The sequence below is a fragment of the Triturus cristatus genome, chromosome 3_1, assembly GCF_964204655.1.
Source record: "Triturus cristatus chromosome 3_1, aTriCri1.1, whole genome shotgun sequence".
In the NCBI taxonomy this organism is placed as follows: Eukaryota; Metazoa; Chordata; class Amphibia; order Caudata; family Salamandridae; genus Triturus; species Triturus cristatus.
Genome location: NC_140583.1, coordinates 536512871 through 536526786, shown reverse-complemented (window position 1 = coordinate 536526786; position 13916 = coordinate 536512871). Strand labels below are relative to the sequence as shown.

The following is a 13916-nucleotide window of genomic DNA, read 5'->3' as shown; positions in this document are numbered from 1 at the left end:
GTGCACCATATGTTCCCAGGCAAGAACAAAGCATGACAGTGAAACCTCTTTCGAGACTTGCACCCATCCTGCTATCCCCAAGGTTCTTATAATGAAATAAATATCCTAAGTGCCTCTATGTGCACACAGTTCAAGCACCCACAAGGGGCGGTCCTAACCGGACTATGCAATTTTAAAACAAAAATCAACCGGTGCACCAATAAATATTAAACAGTAGTCAAAAGAAATCAAATTCAATTTCAGAGATGTGTTTGCCAAATCATGCCACATGCATGTCACGTCTGAATCTTTTGTGAATTAAGAAGATTTGGAAAACACATCTCTGAAATTCAATTTGATTTCTTTTGACCTATGTGCCCAGGGTCTTTTTAAACCAAATGCTACAAGTGGGCCTGCAGCACCGGTTGAGCCACCCACGAGTACCCTGCAAACATGTCTCAGACCTGCCACTGCAGTGTCTGTGAGTACAGTTTAAACTGCCATTTCGATTTGGCAGGTGCACCAACTTGCCAGGCCCAAACCTTTCCTTTAATTACATGTAAAGCACCCCTACGTTAGGCCCAAGGTAGCCCCTGGGCAGGGGGGTGCAGTGTGTTTAAAAGTTAGGACATGTGCTGTGGTGTTTTACATGTCCTAATAGAGAAATACTGCTGATTTTGTTTTTCACTATTGCAAGGACTACCTCTCTCATAGGGTAACATGGGGATTGCCTTGAAATATCTTTTAAGTGTAATTTCCCATTGGAAGTTGATAGAAATTTGGAGTTTGGGGTCTCTGAACTCTCACAATTTAAAAATACATATTTTGGTGAAGTTAGTTTTTAAATTGCGTGTTTGAAAATACCTGTTTTCGAAAGTGAGCATTTTCTTGCTTAACCATTCTGTGCCTCTGCCGGTCTGTAGAATGCATGTGTGGGCTGGCTTACAGTCGAGTTCTTGTGCAGTCACTCTAGACTGTCACACAGAGGGAGTTAAGGTGTGCCTTGCATATCCTGATAGGCCATCACCAGGCTGATGGGAGTTCCTGAGCTTGAGTGGTGGGAGGAGTTGTCACTGACACCTGAATAGGGCTGTGCCTGCTCTTGCACAAATTAGTCTCTACACCCCTGTACTGTGTCTGGGGACAGGTCAGGGAAAGGCAGGGTCTTGTGCACTACAAAGACTTTCCTTTGAAGTTTGTCTACTTCAAAGGCAGAAAGAGGTATAAGTATTAGACTTCTGTCACCCCAAAATCAGAACACCTCTGGACTAAGGACATTCTGCCAGGAAGAAGAGCTAGATGCTATAGGAGGGACTGTCACTCTGCCTGTTGCTTTGTTGTGCTGGCTTGTTGCTTCTGTCCTGGGTGTGAAAGGACTGAACTTTGCTTTCTGTATCCTGCTTACAAGGTTCTCCAAGGGCTTGTGCGTGCTTTCCTTCTGTTAAGTCTCAGGGCCATCGAAGACTTCACCTACCAATGCCTGGGCTCTTCTGCTGACAACCCCGAATTGCCGAGTGGTGCCAAATCCAGTTCTGGGCCCTTGGAGGGGTAACCCAGTGAGAAAATCCAGGCATTGATTCTCAGCAGCTGTTTCCTCGACCCAGAACTGACGTGCGGAACAGGACGCATCACCTCCCTGGCAGTAAGGAGCCGAAGCATTACCGCCCCTGGGAGTAAGGAACCAACGCATCGCTTTGCTTTTCTGATGCCTCACCTCCCCTGCGCCTGTTTCATCCTTGACATTTGATGCATCCAAGGTACTTTGTGCTAAAAGAAACACATCCATAGATTGCTATGGACTGAACTTATTTAACATTTGGAAAGTGATATCTTGGCGCGTATATGTTGAATTTTTGTCGATTTTGGTTTTGTTTCATTCAAATAAATATTGCCTATTTTTCTAAACTGGTGTGGACTCAGTTTGTAGTGTTACCGTGTGTATGTACAAATGCTTTACACATTTCCTCTGAGATAAGCCTGACTGCTCATGCCAAGCTACCAAGGGAGTGAGCAAGGGTTATCTGAACTGTGTGACTCCCTTACCAGAGTGAGGCTCCCTACTTGGACAGGGTGCAAACCACTGCCAACTAGAGACCACATTTCTAACATACTCAAATTCCAATACACACACAGCCAGACAATTAAACGACAGAACCTGCTACCAGTCATTCCATAAACCCATTACTTTCCCCCCTTTTGCACCAAACACCTATTGTGAAAAGCCATTAGTCCACCTGCTTAGTCACGTGGCTTCCTTATGCATACTTTTACCTACATATAAGGAAGGTGAACCTACGCTGCTTTTACCGCACCAATATTATGTTTGGGGGTATTAAAAAAATTCCACTAGAGGCCACTTGAAGAGGATTTCGACCAAATTGGAGAGTGGGAAGGGTGAAGCCTTAGTAAAAAAAAAGAAAAAGGCAAATCTACGTAGCTTTCAGTGCTTCTTGATCCTACGTTAAGTGCTTCTTATGTTATGTTTAAAATCCAAAAGTGAAAATGTATCCACTTTATGATTTGAAACATGGAATACTACCTAAACTGTTGCTCCATCGTATCAACTATTCAAGAAATGGTCATTAAACTAGTGATGCACCATATAATGGCAGTTTCTTTCAAACACCAGAATATGCATAGTGACCAACATTTTGTTATTGTTGACACTATCGGTATTTAAACTGCTGTTGTTTAGAAGACAATATGCTCCCACTGTTGAAAGGCTTTGGGGGTGAAGGGGGTGCAGGAACTCTTCACCAGGTTGTGGTTTAGAAGAATTCACAAATTGAAATTGCTTTTAAAATGTAGCACAATAACTGGGAAATGCGCCTTTTCGCTCCTCCAGGATGAATCACTACATGGTTAGATAGAATGCAGGCCTTGTGAAACAAAGGTGCTCTCCTATCTTACACCGACTCTATGTTTTGAAATTAAGATATTTGTGCATCTATTACTATGTAGCCATGCCTTTTTTTGCCTCTGGATTAAATCACCTTAAGTACTATTTATTTAAATTTTGGGACCAAAGAAATTTAAGCCGGCATGAAAACACTACGTTTCTGTACCATTGCCTGCCATGACTGACACATTTCAGCTGGTTTAAGGATTTGAATCACAAGCATGAAATTCTTTCTGAAAAAGGTTTTTTTGTTCACTTAAAAAGTGAACGAGAAGGGCAGTCAATAGTGGCTAAAAGGCAAAATCTAAAATTTGTTTTTTATAAATTCACAAGTTAAGGTACTACCTTCAGGCTAGGAACCACAATCGGTCCTGGGTGGGTAGCTGAATATATGCAAAGGTATGTGAATATGTGACTGGCCATGACGGTGGATCAATATCTGAAGGTTTGTGTGTGTTGGTTTGTTTAACTCTTTGTACATGAATGGGAGTCTGTGGTGTGTAGTGAAATATTAGAATAGTGCTGTATCATGCTTTTGAGTATCTCAGTATGTGGACATCTGTCTTAAAGTTGTTTGAGGGAGTTTTATGCTGTATGTGGACATATGATAGTCTTTAGAGATGTGTGCATTTGAGCATGTGCTTGGATGCTTGCGACCATTTGGCATCAGAAAAAAATTAGCACGTGTGTATGTGGTCACCAAAGGTGGCGTCGTTCGGTTCGGTGTCTGCTTCATTCACGCCGGAAGTGACGCGTGCGGCACCTAAATATGTGCCACATCAGACAGCTCACGTCCGTTCTTTCCTTTCTTTCCCAGATAGCACTGATCCCGATTGAGCTACCCCTCAGTCCCTTTTTGACTGGTCTTTTGGGCATTTTTTTCTTCACCTTTTTTAACTTTTTTAATAGATTTCTACTCCTGGTGTTAAGATGTCAACTAAAAAACCGGCTGGTTTTAAAGCATGTGGCGCCTGCCACAGGTAAATTTCAGTGACAGACCCTCACTTGGTGTGCTTGTGGTGCCTGGAGCTGGGACAAGAATCCAAGGTGTGTGAGGACTACTGCGCCATGCACCCGAAGGCGCTGAAGGAACGATCCCTCAAGCTCCTTGCTGCCCAACATCAGTCAACTCCACAATGCTCGAGGTCCTGTCCACCTGGTAGGTCCTGGAACCATTTGCAGGGCTCCTTTCGAAGTTTCATCATGGCAATCGAAGTCTTCGGGGAAGTCGAGTAAGTCCCACAAGCACAAGACGTCGAAGAAGTCAAACACTCTTCGACTTCCCCGCGTCCATCAAAGACATCCGACGAGATGAGGGAGCATTGGCACTCCAGGCTACACGAGTCAGCGGGGTCTGAACCGGAGTCACCCTCCTAGTTAAAGGAGTTTATGAGGCCATTCGCCTTGTTTTTGGGTGGCCCCGCCCCTCTAGAGCACTGTCAGGCCCCATGGGTGCGGGAGTGGCCCTTAATGGAGCCATGCAGGCAAGTTAGCCGTCCACGCCAGTCAGGCCCCAAGGATCTCTCAGTAGATCCGGAGCAGAGCTGTCGGTGAAACAATACCATCTTCAGTATCCGCTTCACTGCCAAAGTCCCTGGTGCCACAGACGCCCCTAGGTGACACCATCCCCCTTGTCATACCTGGAGCCAGATGGGCACTTTCCAGGGCCAACCAAGGGACATTCTCAATGGAGCGGAGCCAGCGCCTTATTTAATGGATGGGTCTGGAAAGGGAGACGTTTGGGAGGAGTCTATAGACACTCATGAAGAAGGACCAGTTGAGGAGGACAACTGGTATGAGGAACTGGGTGAGGCCAGTGGGTTAGACACCTCACTTGGCAATGGCCTGGTTTCCCCTCCTACTGTTGCTATGGAGGAGGAAGCCTCTTTTGCTATGATGGTGCGCAGGGTGTCTGAGGTCCTGGACCTTAACCTGCCCTCCGCTGCAGTCAAAAGTAATGTTTTGACGAAGTTGCTTCAGCCAGGAGTTTCTCCCTCAGAACCTTTACTCTCATTTAATGAAGCCCTCACAAGCGTCCTACTTGGGGCCTGTTCCAAGCCCTGCGCAGGGACTCCTGTGAATAGGACGAGTTCTTACCACAATCGCCCCACTCCTGGGGATCCTGGATTCCTAACTCAGCACCCCACCCCAGAGAGCTTGGTGGGCCAAGCCACCTCATCGCACATTCACCCTGGCATGTTCCCTACCTCTCCACCAGAAATGGAATCCAAGAGGCCCGACACCTTCTGTAAGGGAATGTTCTATTCCACCAGCCTAGCACTGCAGTCTTTATTCTCATATTCTTCCTCTTTGTGATTCATTTATGCAAGGGCTACCTATGGTCCCATGGGAGGTCCAGGTCATGCTCTGAGGTGGTTGCAGACAGGAAAGATGCAGTAAAGTTCTCCCTCAGATGTGGACTTGACACGACCGACTCAGGAGGCAGAGCAAGTTAATCGTCCGTGGCCTTGTGGTAGCACACCTGGCTAAGAATATCTGGTTTTTCGAGGGATGTTCAGGCTTTCCTCAAGAACAACAGAGCGACAGCCATGTCCTTTTGCTTTTCTATGGTCCCTCGTCCACCTTTCGCCCCTTTCCTGGCTACAGAAGAGGTCTCCAGCTGCACCCAGACCTCCCCAGCCACCACGGCTAACATGCTTCCCAGCCTTTTCGTTGCAAGGGCATGGGTCCCAGTGACCACATGATACAGACAGCCAGCGGCCAGGTCTCTTCACCAACTCCCTGGCAGCTGCTGCCTCCAAGCCCCTTTAGTCTACCCCGAGACCATCATGGGCACCCATTGTGAGGCAGGATACGCCCTCACCTCCCACCGGTATTCAGTAGCATCAGACCATTGAGTACTACAGATCGTCCAAAGGGGCTTCTCCCTCCCCTTGGTGGCAACCTCTCTGCCAATTCCACCCACTTATGACTGGCTGATGGAGGGCCACCTCTCCTTGCTCCGTCAAGAAGTGCAGGCTCACTTGGCCAATAACTGGTTGCTGAAGGCGGGCTCACCCCGAGCAGTCGTCTTCCCACCTTCAGACTACAGCAAACCTCTTGCACTTACTGGAGTTCACTATCAACACCTTAGAGTTACACCTGACTTTCATTGTGGCTGTTCTGGACACAGTTTCAGTTTTGCGCCTACTCTCCAGAGCAGCGAGTCTAGTATATTCAGGCTCTGATACAGATGTTTCAGCCTTTAGCCTAGATTTCAATGAGACGGACTCTGATGCTGTTGGGTCTCATGGCCTCCTACATCCTGCTGGTGACACATGCCCGCTGGCATATGCGGGCTCTGCAGTGGGACCTGAAGGCCTAGTGGGCGCACCATCAGGGGAATCTCCGGCATGGTCCAGATCTTCGAAGGACCTGCACAGAACCTGCAGTGGTGGCTGGCGAACCGTGATTGAGTCAGTGGCAGACGCCTCTACCTTCCCCAACCAGACTTGAATGTACTGACAGATTTGTCACTTCTGGGTTGGAGTGGCCACCTGGGAGGGGTGGAGATCAGAGAACTCTGTTCTCCGGCAGAGTCCATTATTCACATAAACCTACTGAAGCTTTGGGTGATTCGATTAGCATTTAAATCCTTTCTTCCTTCGATCAAGGGTAGGCTGGTGCAGATGTTCAAGGGCAACACGACCGCCATGTGGTACTGTAACAAACAGGGTGGTGTGGGGTTGTGGACCCTGTGTGAAGAAGCCCTGCGCCTCTGGATATGCCTAGAAAGTCAGGACAGTTCCCTGGATGCTCAACACGTTGCGGGCTCTCTGAATGCCAGGGCGGACAAATTCAGCCAGAGATGCCTAGCAAATCACAAATGGCATCTCCACCCGGAGGTAGTCTAAGTCACTTTCAGCAGTGGGTAGAGCCTTTGTTATATCTGTTCACAAATGCCATGAATGAGCAGTGTCAGCAGTTCTGTGCGCTAGAGTCTCCAAGGCGGCTCTAGCTCAGAGATGCTTTTTCTCTTGAGTAGAGCTCCGGCTTTCTGTACATCTTTCCACCTATACCACCCCTGCTCTAGAGTTCTCAAGAAGATCAGGAATTTCCAGGCCCAGGTCATTCTTGTGTCTCTGCTTTTGGCACGGAGTGTCTGGTATACTGAGCTGTTGAGCATGACCGCCAGTCCTCCGGTCAGGCTGCGTCTTCGGGAGTATCTTCTGTCGCTGCAAAAGGGCAGTGTTCTGCACCTGTGCACCCACAGCTCCATGATTAGAGATTGAGCGGTAACAGTTGTCAGCCTTTGAATTTCCTCCCGAAGTCTGTGATGTTATTTTGACAGCCAGGCATCCCCCCACCAAGACGATATATGCCTGCTCTTAGGAAAAGTTTGCATCATGGTGTACCTCTCACAATGTCAGCACCCTGACTGCACCTCTATTATGAGTTCTTTCTTTTGCACTGCTTTTGGCCCAGCTGGGCTCTGATTTGGGTGCAGTTAAGGGTTACCTTTCTGCCATCTCTGCGTTTTTGCAGTTGGTGGGACAATCTTTACTCTTTAAGTTACTGGTTATGATTATTTTCCTTAAAGTCCTACAACATAAGTTTTCACTTAAGCCCTTTATTATGCCTCAGTGGGACCTCAACCAGGTCCTTACTTTTTTCATCTGCGCCTTTGAGCCTTTACATAATTGTCCTCTTAGGCAGTTGACCATGAAAAGAAGCCTTTTTAGTGGTCATTACATTAGCCATGAGGGTCAGTGAACTCCAAGCACTCTCAGCACACCCTCCTAATTTCACATTTTATGCAGACAAACTGGTCCTGAAGACACTTGCCTCTTTCCTGGCAAAAGTTTGGACTCCTTCTCATGTAGGCCAGATCATCACCCTGTCTACCTTCTTTGCTCTTCATTCCTTCAAAAGAGGACTGGTCCCAAAAGGAGTGTTGTCACTCTACCTTTACCGCCGTAAAATCAAGTGTTCCTGGGTTAAGTGAGAGCAAAAAAGTAAAAAGCTGTACAGAAGATAATAATCTCTAGATGGATTGTTCTGTGCATTAAGTTCTGCTACACATTGGCTGAGAAACAGCCAAATGTTCCTCATCGGACATCTGTCAAGCAGTGACGTGGGCATCCTTGCACATGTTCACAAAACATTACTGTCTGGAAAGTAATGTCCGTTTCTGATGGGTACTTCGCCTGTTCATTCCTGCATGATTCATTGGTTTGATCCGATTCGCAGACCCAGTATATATTGCTTGGTTATCTATTGAAGGTAAGGAATCTGCAGCTACAAATCTCTATCAAATTAACTAGTTACTTACCTTCGGTAAAGCCTTATCTGGTAGAGAGACTATCTAGCCGCAGATTGCTTATCAACTCTCCCCAAACTGGTTCATGTATGAGAGACAGCCCATTTCAGGGCCCTAGGCTTTACAACACCAGTGGTCAGTTCTCATTATGGCTCCGCATTCCTGAGGTGGAACATTGCAAAAGTAACTGAAGTCAGTGCGACGAGGTGACGCCTACATAGGTACCTCACACGTCACTTCCAGCACGGATGATCCTGACACAAAACCTTCAGGATCCAGTCTGACGCCTGGATATATTTAAAGGTATGGAATCTGAATTTAGATAAAGTCTCTACCAGATATGGCTTTACCAAAGGTAAGTAATGTGTTCATCTTACCCAGAGGTATAGTTGGGGGCACTCAGGGCCTTAAAGCCTTCCCTGTCTCCTTGTCTTAAGGAGATGGAGTTTTTGTTATATCCTCCATGCTCAATAGCAGCCTTTCTCAAATTGGAGGCGGGATCATTTAATATTTTTGAGCCCGCCACTCCTCCTTGTCTTCAGGCAGGAATGACTTGCTTTAAACCTCCTCCCTCCATGTTCAAGAGAGGGGTGTACGTGTTTAAACCTCTTCACCCTTCCATCTTGCCTAGGGTTATAGTGTGTAAGAGTTATATTTTATTCCCCTTCATGTATGGAAACATCTGGACAAGTATGCTTTCTTTTCATGATACATTTTTTGCATTGTACACTGAATGCTTAAAATTTATGTCTATTTTTTTTCTGCTTCTCTTTCAGGCTGCAATCAAGGGCTTGACTATGGGAGGATTGGAAGTAATCTCCATCACTGATAACACTCCAATTCCACACAATGGATGCCGGCCACGGAAAGCTCGGAGGATGTAGAAAAAATGGAATCCAGCTTAATCTAAATCCTAGTACTGCCTCAACATCAGTGTTTAGTTTGTTAATAAAAACAACTAAAAGCTTATGGACTGCTTTTTCATTTAGCAAAGCACGTGATGAAACAAATTCTGTCTTGCATAAATGCCAGAAGACAAGGAAAAGAGAGAAGCAAATTAAAGTTTCCTCCTCCTCTGTATGGGAACATATCTTTGCTTTAATACCTTATTCATTCAGAGGACATTACTAGAATCTATTTAAGGTATTTTTGAAATGGGTTTCTGGTTGGCTAGGGATGCACCTACGCCAGGCAGAACCCACCACTCTAGTCCGGGTAAGGGAGTTGCACACACACACAAGACAATCCCTGCTCACTCCATGGTAGGTTGGCAGAGCAGTCAGGCTTATCCCATAGGTAGTGTTTAAAGTATTTGCACAACACACACACCAGTGAAACACTAGGCACACCACAAAAAGAGACTCCATACAAGGTTATATAAAAATATCCTTTGTATTATACACCAAACACATTAGACTACATCACATAAATCACTGTGCCACTAGGCACTTTTCATAAAAAATGCATATAAACCACATAAGACCGCAATTACATGTACCACAAATCACCATACATCATTTTGCCAACAGACAATTGTCATAACTGTATATGTAGCACAATAACGTAATTATTTATAAGTTACCCATCTCATAAAAGCATTATAGAAATAATACCTTGCATCATAACTGTGAAGAATAAGTAGTCCCTACAAAAAGGGTACTCTCTGTTGTGGCACAAAGCTTAAACTGACACTCCTTCTAACTTCAGGGTATGAACTGCATCAGCCCAGTGACCCAGAAATGACCACGTATCCTTATGATCCTATCAGGTGCAGCTTCCCTGCACTCCAACAGAACTTTATAGGGTACTTCCGCATAAGCATATTCCACATGAAGCCTAGGGCACAGCTCGTCTAGGTTCCCCTCAAGTGCTCCCCGGTGAGTAATACCGCAGCTGCCAATGATCGTGTGGGAAAACTGCGAGTGAGGCCAGGGGCTCGTTCCCCTGATATGAGTCTCCACTAGGAACCCGCACTCTGCTGATGGTGATGGGGAGACCTCGCTGGATTTCACTCTCGTTGTTCAGCCAGCTGCAGTTGCCTGTGGACATGCGGTGCAACAGCCTCTATCTGGCCCCTTTCAGGTAGCCTCTGTCTGGCCCCTTTCAGGTAGCTCGTCTGAGAACATGACCAGTCTCAAGCACCCTTGCCTAGGCAGCACGACTCGGGGCAGGGACACGCCAGTCCCTTGCGGCACTCACTGCTCTTCCGGGTAGACGTTGCTTACCGTTCTCAGGATTTGCCAGGTTCCTCCCTTCACGGCCTGGGGCCTTCCATGGCTGCTGCCAGCTCTCCCTCTCAAGAGAGGTGGGGCCGGCCCTGTATTGGCTGATTCGCCCACACGCAGCACGTCAGGCAGCAACTCACACTGGAGCCCTGGTTGACGCTGGGAACTCGTTCGCGCCAGCTCTGCTGACGAGCGGCCGTGCCTTGGTCCCAGCACAACGGTAGTTTTTTTCCCCTTAATTAAAGCGCACAGAAGCTTTCAGCAATTAAAGCACCTGGAGGCTTCTCAATAAGGAAAGCACATGGACTAAAGAGCTACCCATGCGCTGGACTTGTAAAAAAGAGCGCTCCTTATGCGCACTTGTTAGACCCAGGATCCCTGGTTGGCTGAGGTAGGTACCTTAGGCCAAATAGGGACCCCCGTTTCCACGTCAGGGAAAGGAAGGACATCTTCTGAGCTAGCCCCCCGCTCACCCCCTTGGTAGCTTGGCACGAGCAGCCAGGCTTATCTTCTAGGCAAATGTGTAAAGTATTTGCAACCACGCTCACAGCAACCCAATGATAACACCACAAATGGACTCCACACGAGTTTTATAAAAATGAGTATACATTTTATATAAAAAGATATACGATAAGACCACATGATATGGATCCAACATATGAGTATTTGTAATATTCCTCCTGGCTGGTTGTTAGGCCAGCCTGCCCTTATAAGTTCAGGCCATATCAATGAGCACTTATAAACATTCCACTTTGCAATGTAAAAATAATGCAATCTGTAACGCAACAATCAGGTACTTCGTTATGCAGAATTAATGCAATGCGTAATACGCTAATCAGGTAGTTCGTTATGCAGAAACAATGCAGTGCGTCATACGACAATCAGTTACTCCGTTATGCAGAAATAAGGTAATGCGTAATACACTCCAGCACCGATCACGGTTCCTCAGGCGGTGTCTCCGCCATTCGTGCTGACTCGCAGTCAGCCTCTGTCAACAGCTACCCCCAACACGGGTATGGTATGACAAAAAGTGCAGCTCCGCACTCCATCCCCCGGTACTGCCACTCCCTTGGCCAGTTAGGGCTGCGATACGAGCCGAAGCAGAGGCACACGCTGCCGGAATGAGAGAGAGGCCGAGAGCGTCTCCCTCAGAGCCCGCACCCCACCCCAGGCATCGACACACGTTACCTAGGGGAGTCCGACCTCACTCTCCTCTCCTCTTCCAGCGACTTGGGCCTCAGATGCAATCTTTGTGAATTGGCAATGGCAGGCTCTTGCCGGCGGCTCAGCTCCTCCGGGACTGCCGGTCTGGGACGCTACTGCTACGAGGATCTCAGGCTGCCACAGGGCACACGCACACAGCGTCGTTGAGACTCACTTGAGCTTCGGGTGCACAATCACAGCGCACTCCTCATGAAGGTCTCAGGCTGCACGAAGAACACGCACACAGCATCGCTGAGACTCACTTGGATTCCGGTGCACACGATAACAGGACGATCCTCGCGAAGAGCTCAGGCTGCAGAAAGCACACGCACACAGCGTCTCTGAGACTCGCTTTGACTCCAGGTGTCCACGATCACAGGGCACTCCTTATGAGTGTCTCAGGCTGCAAAAAGCACACACACACAGCGTCGCTGAGACTCTCCTGGAAACTTTTGTGTTCCTGGGTTTCCGCAACAGAGAGCCATCTCACCTCAGTCCCTTGAGGATAAGTTACTTCAGGACACAGCACAGCAAAGTCCTTTCAAGCAGGGGGACACTGCACGCAGCAAAGTCCTTTAGCCTTTCCTTGGTTAAAACAGCAAACTGCAGGCCAGCCCCATAATACACAGCAAGGGTCAGTCCTTTCCTTCACTCTCTTCAGTTGCTTCTTCCTTGGCAAAGGTTTCTCTTGACCACGGAGTAGCTCCGGTCTTGTTAAATCTTGATCAAGCCATTCTCCAAAGTTCAGAGGCTTCAGCTGTCATAGTTATACCCCTCAATGGCTTTGAAGTCTTTGTGTTCATGGGGGCACTGACCCCTGTTCAAACCAGTTCTGGGTGCCTCCCTGCCAGTGACACCTTCTTCCTTTGATTAGTGGGAGTCTGGATTCTCGATCACTCGGCAGGAGATGGGAAAATTGTTTTATGGCAGCAACCCAGGCCTCTTCACCTCTAGGGGCTACTCCTCCCCTTACACTCCAGATGCAGGAAGCCTGTTGCTGTCTCGCGTCCTCCCCTGGGTCAAGACATTCCCCAGATCCTATCGCTTTCAAATCCAGTCAGTCTATCCACAACCAGAAAGAGAGGCACAGAAATGTTAGAGCACAAAACCCCAGCCACTTCTAAAAGAGTGACTTCTAAACACACAATGCAAAAACCACCTTCATAAAAAGATGTGTTATTACATTGTGAGTTCAGGCACACTAAACTTCACCTCTCCATCTTAAGCTTTTGGGAAGATAGGCTGGAAAACATATTACATAGCCTCCCAATTCGATCCTATTGGCAAGATGACTTTTCCACAGTGAAAATCGAAATATAGATTATTTCACTGTCAGGACATGGTACACACCTTAGTCCTACCTTTCACATGCACTGCACCCTGCCCAGGGGGTACCTTGGACCTGCCATAGGGGTTTCTGATGTTCATAGAAAGGGAAAGGTAAGGTCTGGCAAGTGGGTACAATTGTCAGAACAACATGGCAGTTTAACAAACTGCGCGCAGGCACTGCAATGGCAGGCCTGAGTTCCCTCTTTAAGGCTACTGGTGTGGGTGGCACAATTAGTGCTGCAGGCCCACTAGTAGCATTTGCAATACCAGCCCTGGCACACATAGTGCACTTTACAAGGGACTTTACTAGTAATGCAAACATACCAATCATGACAACCAATTACCGTTATACTTTATACAGGGAGCACTTGCACTTTGACACTGATCAGCAGTGGCAAAGTGCCCAAAGCATCTAAGTCTGTCAAAAATAGAGGAGGTAGAGCAAAAAAGTCAGGGGTAATCACACCAAGAAATGCCAGGTCTAACAGCATTCACTTTAGGAAAAGTGGAAAATACGGCGCACACCACACGCTCCAAAGGAGCAACCATAAAGCACTCATCACTTTCTTTTGCTTAAAAAAAGGTGAAGAACAGTACAGTCCCTCGCCTGCTCCAGCCAAGAGCAGTAACTGCAGGCAGTCCCACACCACACACCTCAGGGGCAGCACTCCTCTTTTAGTCCTCAGCCTTCCTTCCGGCTGGTTACTTTAGATCCAGCAGTCTTGAAGTCAGTCTAAACCAGCTCTGTCCATCCTGATGCAGCATTATCAAAGGGGGTGGAAACAGCATTGTGTAAAAGGAGACACAGCCTATTTAGGTGCAACTGAAACTCCTCCCACCACTCTAAATGCAGACCAGCTCCATTCAGCCCTGCGATGAGTCACCCAGCTAAGGCGGGGTACTCCTTAAACCCCCCCCCCCCCCCCCCCCCCGAGACTATCTAGAGTGAATGCGCATCCCAGCTCCTGTCACTCAAACACCAGACGCTGAATACACAAAGAGCCAGAGGCACACAGAATGG

The 13916-nt window shown here is 47.4% G+C and overlaps 1 protein-coding gene across 1 annotated transcript in view; it reads left to right on the top strand.

Annotated features, from left to right (window-relative positions):
- Positions 1–9107, top strand: part of MRPS11 (mitochondrial ribosomal protein S11) — a 190714-nt gene extending 181607 nt beyond the window's left edge. The window contains exon 6 of the mRNA XM_085644467.1: positions 8915–9107. Within this exon, the coding sequence (XP_085500593.1) occupies positions 8915–9022 (108 nt within the window). The 3' untranslated portion in view covers positions 9023–9107. The remainder of the gene's footprint in view (positions 1–8914) is intronic.
- The last annotated feature ends 4809 nt before the right edge of the window (positions 9108–13916 follow it).